The 20095-nt window shown below is 43.6% G+C and overlaps 1 protein-coding gene across 4 annotated transcripts in view; it reads left to right on the forward strand.

Annotated features, from left to right (window-relative positions):
- Positions 1-20095, forward strand: part of USP24 (ubiquitin specific peptidase 24) — a 2082369-nt gene that overhangs the window by 525994 nt on the left and 1536280 nt on the right. For all 4 annotated transcript variants that reach the window (XM_085602520.1, XM_085602518.1, XM_085602517.1 and 1 more), the window contains exon 28: positions 19938-20023. In XM_085602520.1, the coding sequence (XP_085458646.1) occupies positions 19938-20023 (86 nt within the window). The remainder of the gene's footprint in view (positions 1-19937; positions 20024-20095) is intronic.

Raw genomic sequence — 20095 nt, forward strand, 5'->3', positions numbered from 1 at the left:
CTTTGTGGCAAATTAGTATGTATATAAATGCTTATAAGATCAAGTTATATTAGTACGTGCCTTCAGCTCCAAAAGAAGCCGGGTGACTCGAACCCCCCGTGATCATTCTGTTTTATTCATGCTTCAATAGAGCTGATGCAGAAATCTATATCGAATTTACCAAGTCAGATATTTACCTTGTTATTCGAAAAGTTCTACACAGTATTTTGATTTAACATTTCATTTTGCATATTTGCTTCCGAACCAGACAGAGCAGTAATCTAGACAGGAGTAAGCAGAGAAAGATAGCTATAGATAGCAAAACAAGTTGGTCAAAGATTCAACATTTTATATGTCATATCAGTACTGTTGAAATAAAAAATATATATAGGAGAAGGGAGACCAGGATGGCAAAATATTTACGGGCCGTTTTGTTCTAAGCCAAGACAGGTATTTCACTAAGCGAATGAGTTTGTACAAGTTTTCCGCCGGAAACGATGAGTTATTATTCTAAATACTGTCTCAAATTGTGGGGTAAGGGAATACTCTTACATTCCCCGATCTCATGGGGCAAGGCGTGTAGTGCTCTAAGTCAGGTTTACACGTTTTTCCCAAAGGGTAAATATGGTCAAAGTGGTCAGGCAATATTCTCTTTTTTCTTTTTAAGCCGTTTGTACCCAAGGACACGGTAATCGACAATTTGCGTATATTTATAAGTAGTTATTAAAATGCCATTATCGATAATTCCAGGTGGCCACCATGCAGTCACTTACTTTTAGTCTATTCGCGAAGGTCAAGGTCCCGGGGCAATCACAAACACGATTTTCCCACTCGTATCTTGGCGTTGTATGTTGTGGCCATCTTTAAACGCGAGGCTTCGGAATCCGGTCACGTGTTTACAGCATACTAGATGGTGTTCGCTACTTTGAGCGCCAACTTAGAATATCTTGTTTGCAATACAAAGTGTACCCGTCATATATCGGGAACAAAGGAATAAAAGACAAGATTTTTTCTATAGACATTTAAAGATTCTCTTTGTATATTTTTGTGTTTTAAAGGATTAGAGATTGAATCAAGTCTCTTATATCTAAGGAAAAACCATGAACGAGTATTTTCCGAAGCCAAAGATTCAGAATGAGGACAATATGCAAATAAGGGAGCGCGGTAATGCGACTTTTATATAGCCAAAGCCGGGTGTTTTTTTTATTAAAAAATTGTTATTTTTCTTCTATTAAAACTGTAGGCTAGTGTGGTATAGTAGAAACTGCCTTATGTGTATGTAGCCCATCGTCCAACTCCTTGATCGGAAAGGCTCAGAGGATCTAAAAGTTTAACATGCTCGTCTACAAGACAAGGAAAATTACTCAGTCTTGACTATATTAAATATTCTCCATATCGATGTGGACTTCGTAACATAAATGGAGATTGATACTACGTTCTCTGGTTGATGTGTAACGGTTGTTATAAGTTTTTACAGCAGTAAGGTAGTTGTAGGACCCGCAAAATATATAGAGGTTATGATCTTTATGCTGGATATAGATGTTTCAAAAGGAATTTTTTCAGGGATGAAGATTTGAAGAGATTGTAAGATAAAATAACGAAACGACAACGGAGGGTCAGAAATGAAAGGTTTGTGAGAGATAAAAGATTCAAGATAGCCAGATAGTCATAGCATACAAAGGTATTACTTCAGTTTTTTTCAGTTTCTTTGAGTTTCTATGAAAATAAAGGACAGGACGCCCCAATGATAGCCTGTCCTTTTGGTATACTGAACTGCCACGTGCATCATTGTCATTGCAGTTCATAGTACAGGACATCTTACAGCCAGTGATGCCATTCATGATCTTTATTTAAGCCTGTTTCCACGGTCCCGTAGCGTATAATGAGGGCACTTTCTTTCTGTCGTAATCACCGTTCCAAATTGCCTCCTCTTGCATGTTGTTTTACTTTTTCCAGACCGTAGAAGACAAAGTTGCGATTATGCGGGTGGTTTGTAACAAAATGTTCTACCAAAGGTTGTCTTTCATCCGATTTATGAATGTTCCGATAATTTTCTTGTATCCGCATTTTGAGCGGTCGGGTCGTGCTGCCTATATATGGTTGCCCATATGGACAGATGATTAGGTAGATCACGTTCTTACTCTCACAGTTTATAAATTCTTTCATCTGGAAGTACTGACCATTTATCATGTTCTGAGTTTTTGATTTTCCCAATTTGCATATGGAGCAGTTGGCACAGGTATAAAAGCCATTGGGTTTCTGTAAGAAAGTCGTGGTATTTTGTTGTGTTTGAAAGAATGAAGGACACAGGGAGTCACGTAAGTTTTTACTTCTCGTGAAACTTAGTTGTGGTTGGTTTTTGACTGCATTTTTTACTGTCGGATTGAGTGTCAGCAAATTCCAATGTTTTTTCAAAATCTTTCGTATGTAATGGTGTCCATTACAATAGTGAGTAAGGAAACTTACGGTAGATTGATTTTTGTTGTTTGTTCTACTTTGCAAGATGTTATTACGTTCCAATTGGAAGACATGCTGTTGTGTATCTTTAAGGTGACGGTAGTTGTATCCTCTCTGTGTAAGTCTTGTAGTGATCTCTTTTGATTTTGTATCATAGGCTTTGTCTGAGCTACAATTAATTCGAGCCCTACGATATTCTCCTGATGGAATATACCTAATGGTGTGCTGGGGGTGACTGCTAGACGCATGTAGAATAGAATTGGCGGCGGTACTCTTTCTGTGAATCTCTGTTTGCAAGATGTTTTCTTCAACATGGATACTTAAATCCAAGAATTCAATTTCTTTCTTGGATATCATATATGTTATGTTGATACCCCATTGGTTAGGGGTAAAAGTGTGAATGAAATCTCGCAGATGATTCTCAGGTCCTTGCCATATTAGAAGCATATCGTCAATGTATCTGCCCCACATAACTATATTATCTGAGAAATTTTTCTTATTGTCATTCCAGATCCAATGGCCTTCTACTTCACCCATGAATATACAGGCATAAGGGGGAGCAAATTTGGCCCCCATCGCTGTACCTTGTAGTTGTAAATAGTAATCTCCATTGAAGAGAAAGTAGTTGTTATGTAGACAGAACTCCAAAAATTCCAATATCATGTTGTTTCTGGCCGTAAAATGTACAGATCTTCCTTGGAGGCATTTTCTCACTGCTGCTATGCCATCTGGATGTCTAATGGACGTATACAGGCTAACTACATCTATAGTAGATAGTAGGTAGTCTGATTGCCAAATGATGTTATTTAGTTTTTGAATAACATCTTTATTATCTCTTATAAAAGAAGGGAGATCTTTCATAAAAGGTTGTAATTCTTCATCAATATATGCCCCTAGACGGGAGCATATAGAATCAATCCCGGCGATGATTGGTCTTCCTTTCGGGGGTGTACCAGGTTTGTGAACTTTTGGCAGGAGATATAAAGTTGGAGTAACTGGACTCTCCATATATAAAAGTTGTTTTTCTTCTAATGTCAGTAGGCTTTTTTCATACCATTTGTTCAAAAGTTGATCCAACTTCACTTGGATTTCCTTGGTTGGATTGGTATTCAGTGTTTTATAGCAAGTATGGTCCATTAATTGACGGTTCGCCTCTTGGAGATAGTCCACTGTGTCCAGGAGGACAACATTTCCTCCTTTATTTGCCTCCTTGATAGTTAAAGATGGGTCATTTCTGAGTTCCAATAATACTTGTTTTTCATTCTGTGTAATATTCTTTGGGAGATATTTTTATTTGGACAGATATTTGTGATGTTCAGATTCTAGATCTTTATTTACAGCAGAGAAGAAGGTATCTATTGTATTTCCTGTAGGTAACATAGGTGTAAATTTTGATTTTCTCTTAAGTGATGTACTTTTACAGTGAAAGATATCTATATCCAGTTCCTCTGCTGTTGTTGTCAAAGACTCCAGGCCATCCGTGGCGCCATCTGTGGACAAATGTGTCAACAGGTTAATGTTCGTCAGGTCTTTTACTGTAAGCTGACTTGTAATTGCTGGATTACTTTCTTGCCTCCTTCTTTGGGTTTCATCAGAAAAGAAAGAATAGAGTTTTAGCCTCCTTGTAAATGTGAACAGGTCAATTTTTGTCTCTACCAAGTCCCAACTTGCTGTGGGGCAGAATGATAAGCCTTTATTCAGGATTCGAAAATGAGTTTCAGTCAAAGTTTTGTTTGAGAGATTTACTACTAGATTGCTAGGAATTATTTCTGTTCTGAAGGTACTGCTTTTGTCAATTCCTTGCTTTGTGCTCGCGTTTGTACTCCCACTGTACTTGGTTTTGCAGGTTTTGTACTTGGCGGCCTGGTCCGATTGTCTTGGGCATTTCCCAAGCGATGTCTGCGCACTTCCTCGCGAAAGTTTACTTTTGGCCTTGTGCTTGTGCCATCCTCTAAGTTTTCTACAGATTCAGCATCAGAAGATGGTACAATTTCTGATGAGCTACTGACTTGTGTTGTAACAGTGGTCGCGGTTATGTTGTCATATTTCTTTGCAAAGGTATAAACTCTCCCTTGTTGGTTGTCTGTCATATCTCTTCTAAATTTACGGTTTTTCCTTTGGATGATATCCTCCTCAAAGTCGTCAAGAACTTTATTTAATATGTCATAATTTTTTGTTATGTCACCCCAATTTGCTTCTTCAATTGTTTTTGATAGTGTATCAACCTCCAGTTTATATTTACCATATTCCTCTTGGGCAATGTCGATAAGTTGTCTTAGCATATTGTTAGAAGCCGTTCTCAAATTATCCTCCCATAACTGTAGTTGTTCCGGTGCTGTTGTTTCCATTGGGGGGAAGATAAGGATCCTTAGGCCTCTTGGAATCAGATTATGTTCCAGGTACTTTTTGAGTGATGCTCCCTCCCACCATTTTGATGTCTCTTTTTTTACAGCTTTTTCCAGTGCTTGAAAAGTACTCTTTGCTGATTGTGGGTTAATAACATTTGATTGTCTTGATATACCAGCACCTAGTGCGTCAAATACTTCCTCAAGTCTGATTTTCCTTCGTTCTCTTCTATTGTCATAGGTTGCCATTCTTCTCGCCCTCAATAATTCATTACTTATAGGAAAGTCGCACTTGCACTTAATCTTATAATTTCTCCACTTAAATATGTTGAGATATTTTTGTCCTATTTTGTGAGGACTGATTAAATTCCTTTACTACTTATTGTATGAGTTTTTATTATTATCGTGAAATTCTGGCACTATGGAGAGAACCTTTCATTTCTGACCCTCCGTTGCCGTTTCGTTATTTTATCTTATCTCTTTTCAAATCTTCATCCCCGAAAAAATTCCTTTTGAAACATCTATATCCAGCATAAAGATCATAACCTCTATATATTTTTCGGGTCCTACGACTACCTTACTGCTGTAAAAACTTATAACAACCGTTACACATCAACTAGAGAACGTAGTATCAATCTCCATTTATGTTATGAAGTCCACCTCGATATGGAGAATATTTAATATAGTCAAGACTGAGTAATTTTCCTTGTCTTGCAGACGAGCATGTTAAACTTTTAGATCCTCTGAGCCTTTCCGATCAATGAGTTGGACGATGGGCTACATACACATAAGGCAGTTTCTACTATACCACACTAGCCTACAGTTTTAATAAAAGAAAAATAAATTTTTTTTTTATAAAAAACACCCGGCTTTGGCTATATTAGTCGCATTACCATGCTCCCTTATTTGCATATTGTCCTCATTCTGAATCTTTGGCTTCGGAAAATACTCGTTCATGGTTTCTCCTTAGATATAAGAGACTTGATTCAATCTCTAATCCTTTAAAACACAAAAATATACAAAGAGATTCTTTAAATGTCTATAGAAAAAATCTTGTCTTTTATTCCTTTGTTCCGGATATGACGGGTACACTTTGTATTGCAAACAAGATATTCTAAGATGGTGCTCAAAGTAGCGATCACCATCTAGTATGCTGTAAAAACGTGACCGGATTCCGAAACCTCGTGTTTAAAGATGGCCACAACATACAACGCCAAGATACGAGTGGGAAAATCGTGTTTGGGATTGCCCCAGGACCTTTACCTTCGCGAATAGACTAAAAGTAAGTGACTGCATGGTGGCCACCTGGAATTATCTATAATGGCATTTTAATAACTACTTATAAATATACGCAAATTGTCGATTATCGTGTCCTTGGGTACAAACGGCTTAAAAAGAAAAAAGACAATATTGCCTGACGACTTTGACCATATTTACCCTTTGGGAAAAACGTGTAAACCTGACTTAGAGCACTACACGCCTTGCCCCATTAGATCGGGGAATGTAAGAGTATTCCCTTACCCCACAATTTGAGACAGTATTTGGAATAATAACTCATCGTTTCCGGCGGAAAACGTGTACAAACTCATTCGCTTAGTGAAATACCTGTCTTGGCTTAGAACAAAACGGCCCGTAAATATTTTGCCATCCTGGTCTCCCTACTCCTATATATATTTTTTATTTCAACAGTACTGATATAACATATAAAATGTTGAATCTTTGACCAACTTGTTTTGCTATCTATAGCTATCTTTCTCTGCTTACACCTGTCTAGATTACTGCTCTGTCTGGTTCGGAAGCAAATATGCAAAATGACATGTTAAATCAACATACTGTGTGGAACTTTTCGAATAAGAAGGTACATATCTGACTTGGTAAATTCGATATAGATTTCTTCATCAGCTCTATTGAAGCATGAATAAAACAGAAGGATCACGGGGGGTTCGAGTCACCCGGCTTCTTTTGGAGCTGAAGGCACGTACTAATATAACTTGATCTTATAAGCATTTATATATATACTAATTTGCCACAAAGGTTGCTGTTTTTTGGAAATCGCTCTTGGCTCTCTATACAGACTGCATTATAAATTAAAAATAAAAAACCTTTCACTTCGTATTTTCATCACTCCTGAAACTAAGTAAATAATATATTTTCTCTTTCTTATTTGATAAATGGGATTACTTCCTATCTTCTCAGATTCCTTTTGAGCACTTCTTGATGTCACCATTTCCTTTTGTTTGTAGACAATGTTCACTGTCTTCACATCCCACTGGGTGCAATCTGGATGATATTGAGATCCTGAGCTAAATTTGTCTAACAGTGCCTTACTAACATTTCCTTTCAGCCTTGTTAAAGCCCTGGCCCATCTTTGAGCCGCTGGGTGAAACACGTTTCGGCTGTTCACTTTTTTGTTAAGCGTGAAGAAAGAAACATTAAAGCTGTTTATTCTGCTATAAACATGAAAAAAGAAATTATAAAATACATAAAAAATACAGGAAGAAACAGAACCTTCTTGAATAAACAAAATAAAAATCTGTACTTATCCAAGTACTCAGACTACTTTTATTAAGGAGGAGTTTTTGACTTGCATCTTTACGTATGTACCCTCGAAGCCAAATACCTTGGTGTTGGCCAGCAAGTCCGACACTGGTGCAGTTGAGACGATTATCCATAAGCTGCAGGAGGAGCTCAACTCAAGACAGAAGCATCTGGTCATTCACCCCCTCCCCAGAAGGTCCATATTCTTGCCTGCCCTTCGTCCCTGCTGCCCTACCCTCGAAACGCCAGCTGTCCTGTGAGGAGGCCTTGGACATCCGGTTCCAATAAAACACAAGAAGCGAATCCTCACGAGGCGTCTTCGCGATCCCTTGCCGGCTTGCTTGTGGGTCCCTGAAGACTTTCTCATCGAACAAATGGGCTCCCCTGGTTGCTCCAGGCCTGCCCTGACTTACCCTCGCTGGGTGAGTCCCTCAGACCTTGCTGGTCTGCACCGCTGACTTTCTTCACTTTCCACGAGACTTGCTGTTGCCAAGGCTTGTTGGCTCCAATCCGGTTGCCGACACCTCAGTAAGCTGCAGAAGTCGTGGGACACTCCGAATCCAGCTCCTTGTCGTCGTCGACGCCTCCTGGACCTCGTGGCTGAAGAGTCAAAACACCCTTTATCACCTGAAATCACCAGACTTCCGTGGGCATCCATCTTCCTGGCCCCGAAGCACTGGCAAGTGACTGTGAACACTGTCCCTTCTGCTTTCACGTCTTCTTCATCTTGAATCCAGCCTTGGATTCCACCGGACACTTCTCCAGTCTTCACAAGCAGCAAAACTTCTTCGGCTTCCATTGAAAAGGACGTGACCCGACACCAAAAGACACCTATGCACCCAGCTTCCCTGGGTGAGGTAACTGGTGCAGTCCGGTGCTCCTGTGCGTGTTGGCTCTTGAACTACTTACCTTGTAAGTGGCTTGCTTGTAGACTCTCTAGAAGTACCCTTAAACTTTAAAAATCCAACCGCGACTTGCTCCATTGAAATCAATAGGGAACCCGCGGCTGTGTTCTCACACTGCACGCGTCTCCCGTGGGTCCTTTACTTACCTGCCTTGGGTGGATTAGTGAGGCCCCAGCGATTCTACAGGCCCTAGGCCTTGTCCCCTTGCAAGTCGACATTCCTAAACCTCTTATTTAGTATACGGTCTGGTACGCCCCTAGGGCCCCAGCCATATTTGTGCTTAACTTATTGTGAAACGTTGATATTTGCATATGTTCCTGACTTCTAATCTCATAAACAGATTAGTAGAGTGTGTCTAGTAATAAATACATATATATTGGATATATATACCTGTGTGGTGTCCTTTCATTTGGTAATTCAAGAGATTATAAGGTAAAACAAGCTGCTTTACATTCCTCTGAGACTGCTCTCCACAGCTACCACTAGGATAGCTTTCTTTAAAAGGTTGTCTTAAACCTATCTACCATAAGAGTCGAATTGGACTGGTGCAAGGTGGCCACTATAACTAGTGACCAGCATATGCCAGGCCAACTTCTCACACCAACTAATAGATGGAGAAACAGTGGACACCGTGTACATTAAGAAGAACTTAAAGCTTCAAAACTATTGTTATAAATAAGTGTTCGAGGCATGTGAGCTGTAGATCACATGCTTTGCATACTGCTGCCATCTAATGTTGGGTCCGGATGTTAGCAAGTCGTTTTTCTTCTAAGATGTCTTTTCCAGTCACAAGGTAGGTGACTCCTCCTTTCGTTGATAGTGCGCATGGGCATCGACTCCATTGTTAGGTCGTTTTTATCCGACATCCGGTTTAGATGTGAACTGCTGCGCTCCTGTTCACCACCTTTTCTCCGGTTCCCCTTGGTGTGCATTACACTCACCCTCGACGGTATTGTTTTCGATCGCGTAATTCCATTCTCCGCGTATCGTATTTACAGAACAAATCCCTCTTTCGATCGGGTGGCTCGTGGAAGGCCATCGGGCCTCCCAGCGTCGGTCCGCCTTGCAGTAGATGGAACAGACTCCATTTAAATTCTGCCCTCGGTGCCACACGAAGTTTCCGTGCACCGACTCACATGAAGTGTGCAACCTGTGCTTGTCTCCGGAGCACCGAGAACAGGATTGCAACGTGTGTAAGGCTTTCTGATCGAAAAAAATGCTTTGTGACCTTTGTGGGTCGACGTTGCGACATGCAGAGCCAACACACCAGTTCCATTCCGGACCTCTTCGGAGAAGATTCGGAACAAGAGACCACAGACGCCATGGGAGTCCAGGAAGAACAAGACCCGATCTCCATCTCTGACTTAGGCTCTGAGGGGGACGAAGACATCCTGCAAGGGCAGCATACCGTGAGTACAGATCCGCCCTTGCCTCAAAGCCCACCTCAGACCAAGAAGGCGGCTCCGGTCCAGCCCCCACCTCCAGGCCACGGTCCGCAACGAGAATATGTTTCCGACGTCCCGCCTTCTGGCTCGGTACCGAAACATCATTAGAAAAAATGATTAAGGACACAGAGGCTGCCAAATCTACGGGAGCACTTCAATTAACTGCAGGACGTGGTTTCTTTCGGTGCTCCTTCTATCGTGAAGGGTCCAAGAATACCTTCTCATGCACTGCCTCTACCACCTATAAAGGCAACAATCATACCTCTGCCTCTAAGGGTTTCATTAGAGGGGGTTACAGAGGCAACATTGGCAAGGGTAGAGGTAGAGGTTCCAACACACGCGCCTCCCCCTCCAATACCGAACAGTGACTTGCCTGCACTCCTCCCCTCGACCATTTAACACATGTCGGGGGTGTCTTTCACATTTCCTACTCATCTGGCAGTCTACATCTACAGACAAATGGGAACTAGAAATTATCTATTCTGGTTATTGCCTGGAGTTCACCAACAATCCTCCAAACATTCCTCCATGTTCACACAAACTGGCACCGGATCACTTACACCTCCTCAAAAAAGAGGTTCTGTCTCTCCTTTTAGGGTCTATAGAGCCCGTACCACTAAAATATCACAGGTCGGGCGTATACTCCCTTTACTTTCTCATACCCAAAAAGGACCTCAGAGAATTAAATCTTTACATACAGTCAGACCATTTTCGCATGGTAAAATTTCAACGAGTTCTCCCACTCCTGTAGCACAGACACTTTCTGTCTACTCTAGCACTGAATGACGCCTAATTCCATATTCCAATACATCCCGCTCATTGCAGATTTCTCAGATTTGTGGTAGCAGGCCATCATTACCAGTTCAAGGTACTCCCCTTCGGGGTCACCACTGCTCCCAGAGTCTTTACAAAGTGTCTTGCAGTAGTCGCTGCTCATCTGAGAAGACAACACATTCATGTCTTCCCCCTACTTGGACGACTGGCTCATCAAAGCCAGTACGTATCCAAAGTGTCTCCAACATACTCACAGGACAATACAGTCACTGCACCAACTGGGGTTCACAGTCAATGTGTTGAAATCGCATCTCCAACCTTCCAACACTCAAAATTACTTAGGATTCACTTTAGATACTCAAAAGGCTCTGGCCTTTCCCAATGCAGCCAGAATTCGCAAAATTCAGGCTCTAGTTCTCCAGTTTCAGTCCAATCACTCGCTTCCAGCTCGAGTGTATATGCAACTACTGGGAATGATGGCATCTTGCATCATGATCGTTCCCATTCCAGGCTTCACGTGCGTCCCCTACAGGAATGCTTAGCAAGTCAGTGGAACCAATTGCAGGGTCCATTAACCGATCTAGTGTTGGTAAGCAGCCGTACTATTCGCTCTCTGCAGTGGTGGAACACACAAGATTTATCAAAAGGACGGCCCTTCATAGACCCAGTTCCACAGACAATGCTAACAGCGGACGCATCCCTCACTGGTTGAGAGGCTCATCTTCAACACCAGACAGTGCAAGGCCTGTGGAGTCAACAGCAAAAAACTCTCCACATAAACCATCTAGAGCTGCTAGCAGTGTTTCTAGCGCTCAAAGCATTTCAGACTCACCTGCTCGGCAAAGCTGTCCTCGTTCGTACCGACAACATAACAGCTCTGTATTGCATACAAAAACGGGGAGATACACTGTCTCTGTCGCACTTGGCCCATGTCATTTGGAGGTGGGCCATTCACCACAAAATCTATCTCCTAGCGGAACACCTCCCAGGAGTGAACAATCAGATTGCCGATCTTCTCACCAGACAGAGACAGCAAATACCCGAATGGGAACTTCACCCTCAAGTTCTCCTCCCATACTTTCAAAGTTGGGGAGTCCCTCAAATAGATCTTTTTGCCACACACCAGAATGCAAAATGCCCAAACTTTGCCTCCAGGTGCCCACACCTGCTCTCCAAAGGCAATGCACTATGGATGAACTGGTCAGGGATATTTGCCTGCGCTTTCCCGCAACTCCCACTCATTCCATTAGTGGTTCGAAAACTCAGACAAACATCCCTCACACTAATTCTAGTAGCTCCCACATGGGCCCGTCAGCCGTGGTTCACAACCCTGTTGGAGCTGTCCCTAGTCCCACATCAAAAGCCACACCTCACACCCAAGTCTCCTCACACAGAGCCATGGAGAATACAGACAACCAGATCTCAAACAACTGAACCTCGCGATCTGGCTCCTGAAATGGAGTGTGGTTATCTAAATCCAGACTGTATAAACCTCATCAGAGAGGCCAGAAGGCCTACTACAAGAGCCTGTTATGCAGCTAAATGGAAGCGTTTTGTTATCTATTGCAATAACATCAATCCTCTTGATGCTTCAATACGAAATATAATTTATCTGCAGCAGTCAGGATTACCTTATACTTCTATCCGACTACATCTCGCTGCAATATCTGCGTATTTACAAAATAGGCAACATGTATTGCTTTTCAGAGTGCTAGTAATCCAAACTTTTATGGAAGGACTTAAGAGTTATATCACCAAGACTTCCACCTGCCCCAGTGTGGAATCTTAACATAGTCCTCACAAGATTAATGGGCCCTCTTTTTGAACCCATGCATAAATGTGAGCCACAGTTTCTCTCCTGGAAGACTGCTTTTCTCATTACAATCACTTCACTGAGGAGAGTGGGTGAACTACAGGCACTAACCATAGAAGAACCTTTTTTCCAACTTCGCAGAGACAAAGTGGTTCTTCGTACTAACCCCAGGTTTCTACCAAAGGTAGTTTCTGCCTTTCATATCAATCAGTTGGTTAAATTACCAGTATTCTTTCCTCAACCTGATTTGGTGGCAGAACGAGTTCTACACACCTTAGATGTCAGAAGAGCCCTTTTATATTACATTGAAAGGACAAAATCATTTCGTAAAACCAGACAACTTTTTATTGCTTTTGCACCACCACACAAGGGCAATCCCATATCCAAGTCAGGTATTGCCAGGTGGATTGTTAAATTCATACAAGCTTGTTATGCAAAAGCAAAAAGAACTTTAACTATACCCCGTACAGCGCATTCCACTCGCAAAATAGGAGCTACTATGGCTTTCTTAGGAAACTTCCCCATAGTTGACATTTGTAAAGCTGCAACATGATCTACACCGCACACATTCACCAAGCATTATTGTGTTAGCGAGACAACAAGTAATGTGGCCCAGCAGCACTTGGAACACTGTTTCAGACAACTCCAACAGCTACAGGTTAGCCACCGCTTTGGTAGAATACTGCTGTATAATCTATGCTAAGCATGTGATCTACAGCTCACATGACTCAAACGGATAATGCTACTTACCCAGTAAACATCTGTTCTTGGCATGTACAGCTGTAGATTCACATGCGCCCACCCGCCTCCCAGGGTACATGTAACTGTTGCAGTTCTCTGTTATTCTACATACATACACATGGACATTTCTATTCTTTACTTATTAACTCCATTCTCACCCTCTGTGGGAAAACAGTCTAACAATGGAGTCGATGCCCATGCTCACTATCTTGAAAGGATGAGTCACCTACCTTGTGACTGGTAAAGACTTCTTCGAAGAAAAACAACTTGCAAACATTCGGACCCAACACTAGATGGCAGGAATATGCAAAGCGTTTGAATCTACAGCTGTACATGCAAAGGACAGATGTTTACAGTGTGAGTAACATTATCCATCTGCTTACATAGCGAGCTTATCTGGACAGGCTAAAATAATAGAAAATAATATCTCTTGTGTCTGGATAGCTGTACACTGTCACATTGTGATGATTTGCAAGAGATAAATGAAATTGTATGATCAGTGAACCTTGATAAACTTTGCCTAATGAGGTCAATGGTGTGTGACCTGTTTAGTGAGCAGTTTATTATGTGTGAGGGATGCATGCAGGGTTTTGTCACCATTGTTTTCTTGTAATCATGCTGCTACAGCAAAGAAGATTTTTCTAGTGCAATTTGATACCTGTAGAGTGTTAAGATGAACAGTTAATCATGAGAAAATGTGACCACAAGGTAAATATTCACTGTCACTTGGCCCCTAATGTTTCCTCCTGTTCATACTGAATAGCTTAGGATGTCTCGCGTCGTAGAGGGGTGCTAGCACGAATCCAACAAAAAATTGCTAAATGATTTTGAAATCATGAATTGAAAATGGATGGGCCACGTTTGGAAAAATTAGGACTGCAATGGTGAGGTATAATATGTTCGAGGCATATGAGCTGCAGATTATACACTGTGCATAGATCACCATCTGGTGTTGGGCCCGGATGTTTGCAGTTTGTTTTTCCTCTTGGAAAGTCTTTGGAAGTCACAAGGTTGGTGACTCCTCCTTTGGTTCGTATTGCGCATGGGCTTCGGCTCCATCCTCAGATTGTTTTTTTCCGCCATCGGGCTCGGATGTAATACTTCGTGCTCCGGTTCCGAACGTTTCCAGTTCAACGATCGACGCAAAAATCCTCGCTCATCGAGATCCTTCAGATAATAAATCATCTTAATCACCTTCTCTTCGGCACTTGTTCGATTCCGGTCGTCGACGGCGGCCTTCGGGCCTATTCCGGCTCCGGTCTCGGCTGATGGAAAGAACTCCCTTCAAGAAGTGCCCTCGATGTGGGTCCAAGTTTCCCCACACCGATCTTCATGAGGTGTGTAACCTCTGCCTCTCCCCTGAACACGAGGCCCGAGACTGTCCCGCCTGCAAGTCTTTTCGCTCTAAAAAGACTATTCGAGATCGACGGGCTAGACGCCACAGGGCGCACTCCACCGCCGCTCCAGTCGACATCTTCGGGGACGACGTCTAAGCTCCAGGACAGCAGAACATCGAAGTAGAGGACGACGACCTCGTCAGTGCTTACGAGGCCGACGACTCAGATGTGGAGGACATCACCCCGGCGCAGAGGGTCGTGAGTACAATACCCCCTCTCACACCCACGCCGAGGATACTGCTTCTCACACCCTACCTTCGGGCCCGGTAAAGAAGCCTATTAAGCCTTCCGGCAGCTCGGGCTCGAGCCAGCCGACCAGCGGTACCGAAAAACACCCTTTGGCACCGGAGAAAAGATCGGCCTCCACCTCTACACCGAACCCAGCACCAAAGCCTTCGGTGTCGAAACCTGCCCTTCCGGTGCCGACCAAACATCACAAGGCCCTCGGCACCGACACTCCCGTGCCGAAGCCCCCTTTGGCACCGACCAAAAAATCGAAGGTCCCAAAGAAGCACGGCTTAGACAAACCTAAAAAGCCGTCGGCCCCGAAAACTTCGGCGCCGACCGAACAACCAGTGTCGCAAGAACTTTTTACACCGGATCCTCTGCAAAAGACACTCACCAAGGATCCAAAAACTGGACATTTGACATTGTCTTCAAAAAAGAGACACTTGGACAAACCAGCTCCACCTCCACCTCCAAAGAGGAAAGACATTGCTACCTCCCCTTTCAGAGTGCCTTCCCCACCTCCTCCACCCTCCCCACCTCCACCCTCTCCACCCATGCCTCATCGTTCCCCAACCTTGTCTCCTGTCCCAGATGATTTAGGAGACCCTTATTATGATCCAGCAGATGTGCCACAAGACCCCACCCCTACTGGATCTCCAGACCCATGGGACGACTATAACAATCCAGACATCCCAGATGTCCCACAGGATGACCTTTACCCATCTAGGCCACCCCCACCTGAAGATTCGTTTTCACCACCTACTACAAAGGGCGGCACACTACCATGGGGTGGAGTTACATACTGACCCAGTGGAGGAAGATTTTCTCCTAGACACCTTCGATAATGCACATAGGTCTACTGCCATTCTACCTATGTTAAAGGGAGTAATCAAACATGCACCGGAGGTTTTTAAAGACCCAGTCAGGGCCAGGGTCCTAAACCCCATTATAGAGAAAAAATACAAAGCCGCCCCCACAGACCCTTCATACATCAAAGGCCCTGCACCATTGGATTCCCTAGTGGTATCTACAGCTAGGAAGCGCTCAAATTCTCAGGCGTCAGGCGAAGCACCACCACCTGACAGAGTCCAAGCTCCTAGACACGTCAGGGAAGCGCACTGCGTTACAAGCCACCAATATATGGCGTATCGCCAACACGCAAACGCTATTGGCCAGATACGACAGGGCGCATTATGATGAGTTAGAGACCATCATGCACCATCATCTCCCTGAAAAATACAGGAATAGGGCTAATGAATTGATCTAAGAGGGAAAAACAATAACTAATACCTCTATACGCTGTGCCCTAGATGCAGCAGATACAGCCTCCAGGGCCATAAACACCAGTGTCCTTCTCCGTCGCCATGCCTGGCTCAGAGTTTCAGGTTTTAGACCTGAGGTACAAGCCTCTATATTGAACCACCCATTCGACCAACATCATCTATTTGGCCCAAAAGTTGATGAAGCCCTCAAAGATGAAAAAAGATACTGACACGGCGAAATCCATGGGAGCCCTACAGTCACACACTCCTAGGCGCTCTTTTCGCCGCTCTTCCTTTCGGGGCACGGGCAGGGGCTACTCCTCGGATAGTGCATCCACGTCATACAAATCCCCTCCTCAATCTACTTTCCCACGCTCCCTCCAGACCATTCCACTCCGGTCAGGGGCAGAATACAACATTTCCTTCACGTCTGGGAGACCATCACCTCAGACAGATGGGTGACCCAAATTATTCATTCAGGGTATTTCCTAGAATTAACATCTACCCCCCCCAAACATTCCACCCAGACAACGCCCTATGTCTCAAGAACATGCTACGTTATTAAAACAGGAGGTAATCTCCCTCCTGCAAAAACAAGCCATAGAGCAGGTCCCCATCAATCAACAAAATTTAGGGGTCTACTCCCTGTACTTTCTGATTCCAAAGAGAGACGAGACTCTACGACCTATCCTAGATCTCAGACCTCTAAATGCGTACATACATTCAGACCATTTTCACATGGTAACCCTTCAACAGGTTCTTCCACTCCTCTCCCAGAACGACTTTCTCACCACTCTGGACTTGAAAGACGCGTACTTTCACATCCCAGTACACCATGCTCGCAGAAAGTACCTCATATTTGTAGTGGACGGGCAACACTACCAGTTCAAGGTGCTCCCGTTCGGGGTAACAACAGCACCAAGGGTATTAACCAAGTGCCTAGCAGTAGTGGCGGCACACCTCAGAAGACATCACATTCACGTCTTCCCATATTTGAACGACTGGCTAATAAAAGCCACGTCCTACGAACAATGTGTGCAACACACCGCCGCTACAATCCAACTACTTCACCAGCTAGGCTTCACAGTGAACCACCAAAAGTCCCACCTGGTACCATCACACACAAAACAATTCCTCGGTGCTACCATAGACACCTCAAAAGCCATAGCCTATCCCAATCCTGCCAGGATTGCAAACATACAGTCTCTGCGTCAGAAATTCATTTTTCAACACTCTCTCCCAGCAATAGTGTTTATGCAACTGATAGGGATGATGGCCCCTTGCATTTTCATAGTGCCCCATGCAAGACTCCAGATGCGTCCACTCCAAGAGTGTTTAGCACACCAGTGGAACCAGGCCCAGGGGCAACTGACAGATCTGGTGTTGGTAGACGGTCGCACCCATCGCTCTCTGCAGTGGTGGAGCACCACAAACCTTTCCAGAGATCGACCGTTCCTGGACCCGGTTCCACAAATAATCCTAACAGACGCATCGCTCTCTGGCTGGGGAGCTCATCTGTTACATCTCACAGTACAGGGCACATGGACGCCGCAACAGAAGTTACTCCACATCAACCATTTGGAGTTACTGGCAATCTTCCTAACCCTAAAATCCTTCCAGACGCAGATTTCAGGCAAGGCAGTCCTAATTCGCACAGACATGACTGCCATGTACTACATTAAAAAACAGGGGGGCACACACTCTCCACAGCTCTCTCAATTAGCACAGAGCATATGGAGATGGGCAATTCCACAGAAAATCTTTCTCCTGGCCCAACATGTATCAGGAGTCCAAAACACCGTGGCAGATCTGCTCAGCAGACAAACGCAACAGATTCACGAATGGGAACTTCACCCACAGGTTCTTCACCCATTCTTTCAGAAGTGGGGGCATCCACACATAGACCTATTCGCCACCCACGAAAACAAAAAATGCCCAAGCTTCGCCGCCAGATATCCACACCCATTGTCCAAAGGCAATGCGATATGGATGAACTGGTCAAACAAATTTGCATAGGCTTTTCCACCTCTCCCACTAATTCCATTAGTGGTGCGAAAGCTACAACAGCATTCCCTAACACTGATCCTAGTAGCTCCAACGTGGGCCAGACAACCGTGGCACACCACACTGCTGGAACTCTCGGTAGTACCACACCAAAAGCTACACCTCTCACCATGCCTCCTAACCCAGAACCATGGAGAGATCAGGCACCCGGACCCAGCTCAGCTCAACCTTGCGATCTGGCTCCTGAGGTCCTAGAATTCGGATACCTTAACCTTCCCCCTGATTGCATGAATATTATCAGGGAAGCTAGACGCCACACTACTAGGGCATGCTATGCTGCAAAGTGGAAAAGATTTGTTGTTTACTGCCACAACAACACAATCAACCCTCTAAATGTGTCCATACAGCACATCATATGTTACTTGCTCCATCTACAAAGGTGTAACCTAGCATATATATCCATTTGGTTACACCTCGCAGCAATTGCTGCTTACTTACAGAACAGGCAGCACCTATCACTTTTCAGGGTGCCTGCCATCAAGGCCTTTATGGAAGGCCTCAAAAGAGTAATTCCACCCAGAGTACCACCCTCACCTGTCTGGAACTTGAATATAGTTCTCACAAGGCTAACGGGACCCCCCTTTCGAACCATTACATAAATGTGAGCTGCAATTTCTCACATGGAAAACAGCATTCCTAGTGGCCATCACTTCCCTTAGAAGGGTTAGTGAAATACAAGCACTCACCATACAGGAACCATTTCTTCAAATGCATCAGAACAAGGTGGTACTCCGCACCAACCCAAAATTTCTTCCCAAAGTCATTTCTCCCTTCCATCTAAACCAGTCGGTAGAATTACCAGTCTTTTTCTCACAACCTCAAACCGTTGCGGAAAGGGCTTTACACACACTGGATGTTAAAAGGGCCTTACTTTACTACATCCGAAGAACACAACCTTTCAGAAAAACCAAACCGCTATTTGTCTCTTTCTCTCCTCCACATAAAGGCAACCCTATTTCTAAATCAGGGATAGCTAGGTGGATTGTAAAATGCATACAGATTTGCTACCACAAAGCAAAACAAACGCTATCTGTTCCCCCTAAAGCCCACTCTACAAGGAAGATAGGGGCTTCTATGGCTTTTCTAGGAAACATACCACTAGATGACATCTGCAAAGCAACGACATGGTCAACACCGCACACTTTCACTAAACATTACTGTGTAGATGTGCAAACCAAGCAACAAGCTAGTGTGGGCCAGGCTGTACTAAAAACACTGTTCCAAACAACTGCAACGGATGCCGGTGGTCGCCGCTAGGGTTGGTTACTGCTATATAGTCTATGCACAGTGTATAATCTGCAGCTCATATGCCTCGAACGGAATATGCTACTTACCAGTATGCATCTGTTCTTGGCATGTAGAGCTGCAGATCTATACACGCCCACCCGCCTCCCCGGCTACCTGTATCTGTCCCAGTCTATCTTATTTAGATACAACACACATGGGTTTCTTTACTGTTATTATTACGCTACATCTTTCCCTGCTGGCGAAAAACAATCTGAGGATGGAGCCGAAGCCCATGCGCAATACGAACCAAAGGAGGAGTCACCAACCTCGTGACTTCCAAAGACTTTCCAAGAGGAAAAACAAACTGCAAACATCCGGGCCCAACACCAGATGGCGATCTATGCACAGTGTATAGATCTGCAGCTCTAAATGCCAAGAACAGATGCATACTGGTAAGTAGCATATTCCTTTTAGCCGTGCAGATCTTTTTCAGACACTGCTATTGTGTATGCTGACCTAAGCAATTATTTGAAGTACAAATGTAGCCCGCAACAGCTTTGTTTTTGCAAAATTGGAAAATATGCAGTGTTGGTCGATACAGATGAATTGAATAAAACAAAGCTTAATTTTACAGACAGACAACGTTCCATGTCCACTTGACACCTTTTATTTGTATTTTTAAGTAGAGAAAAGTATCACTTATGTTAGCCGATATTTCTGCTTCTGTATTTCATTCTATTGTTTGTATTCCTTTTTTGTTAGGAAAAATCTCTGCCTGGAGTAGTGATGGCACTAGTGTGTAATGTGTTTGACATGCTGTACCAACTTGCCAATTTAGAGGAGCAAAGGTAACGTGACACATCTGATATGTCTTCCAATTTCTACATTTGCCCAACTTGAGACATTTATGTTCATTTTCA

Source organism: Triturus cristatus, chromosome 4_2 (assembly GCF_964204655.1).
Source record: "Triturus cristatus chromosome 4_2, aTriCri1.1, whole genome shotgun sequence".
NCBI lineage: Eukaryota > Metazoa > Chordata > Amphibia > Caudata > Salamandridae > Triturus > Triturus cristatus.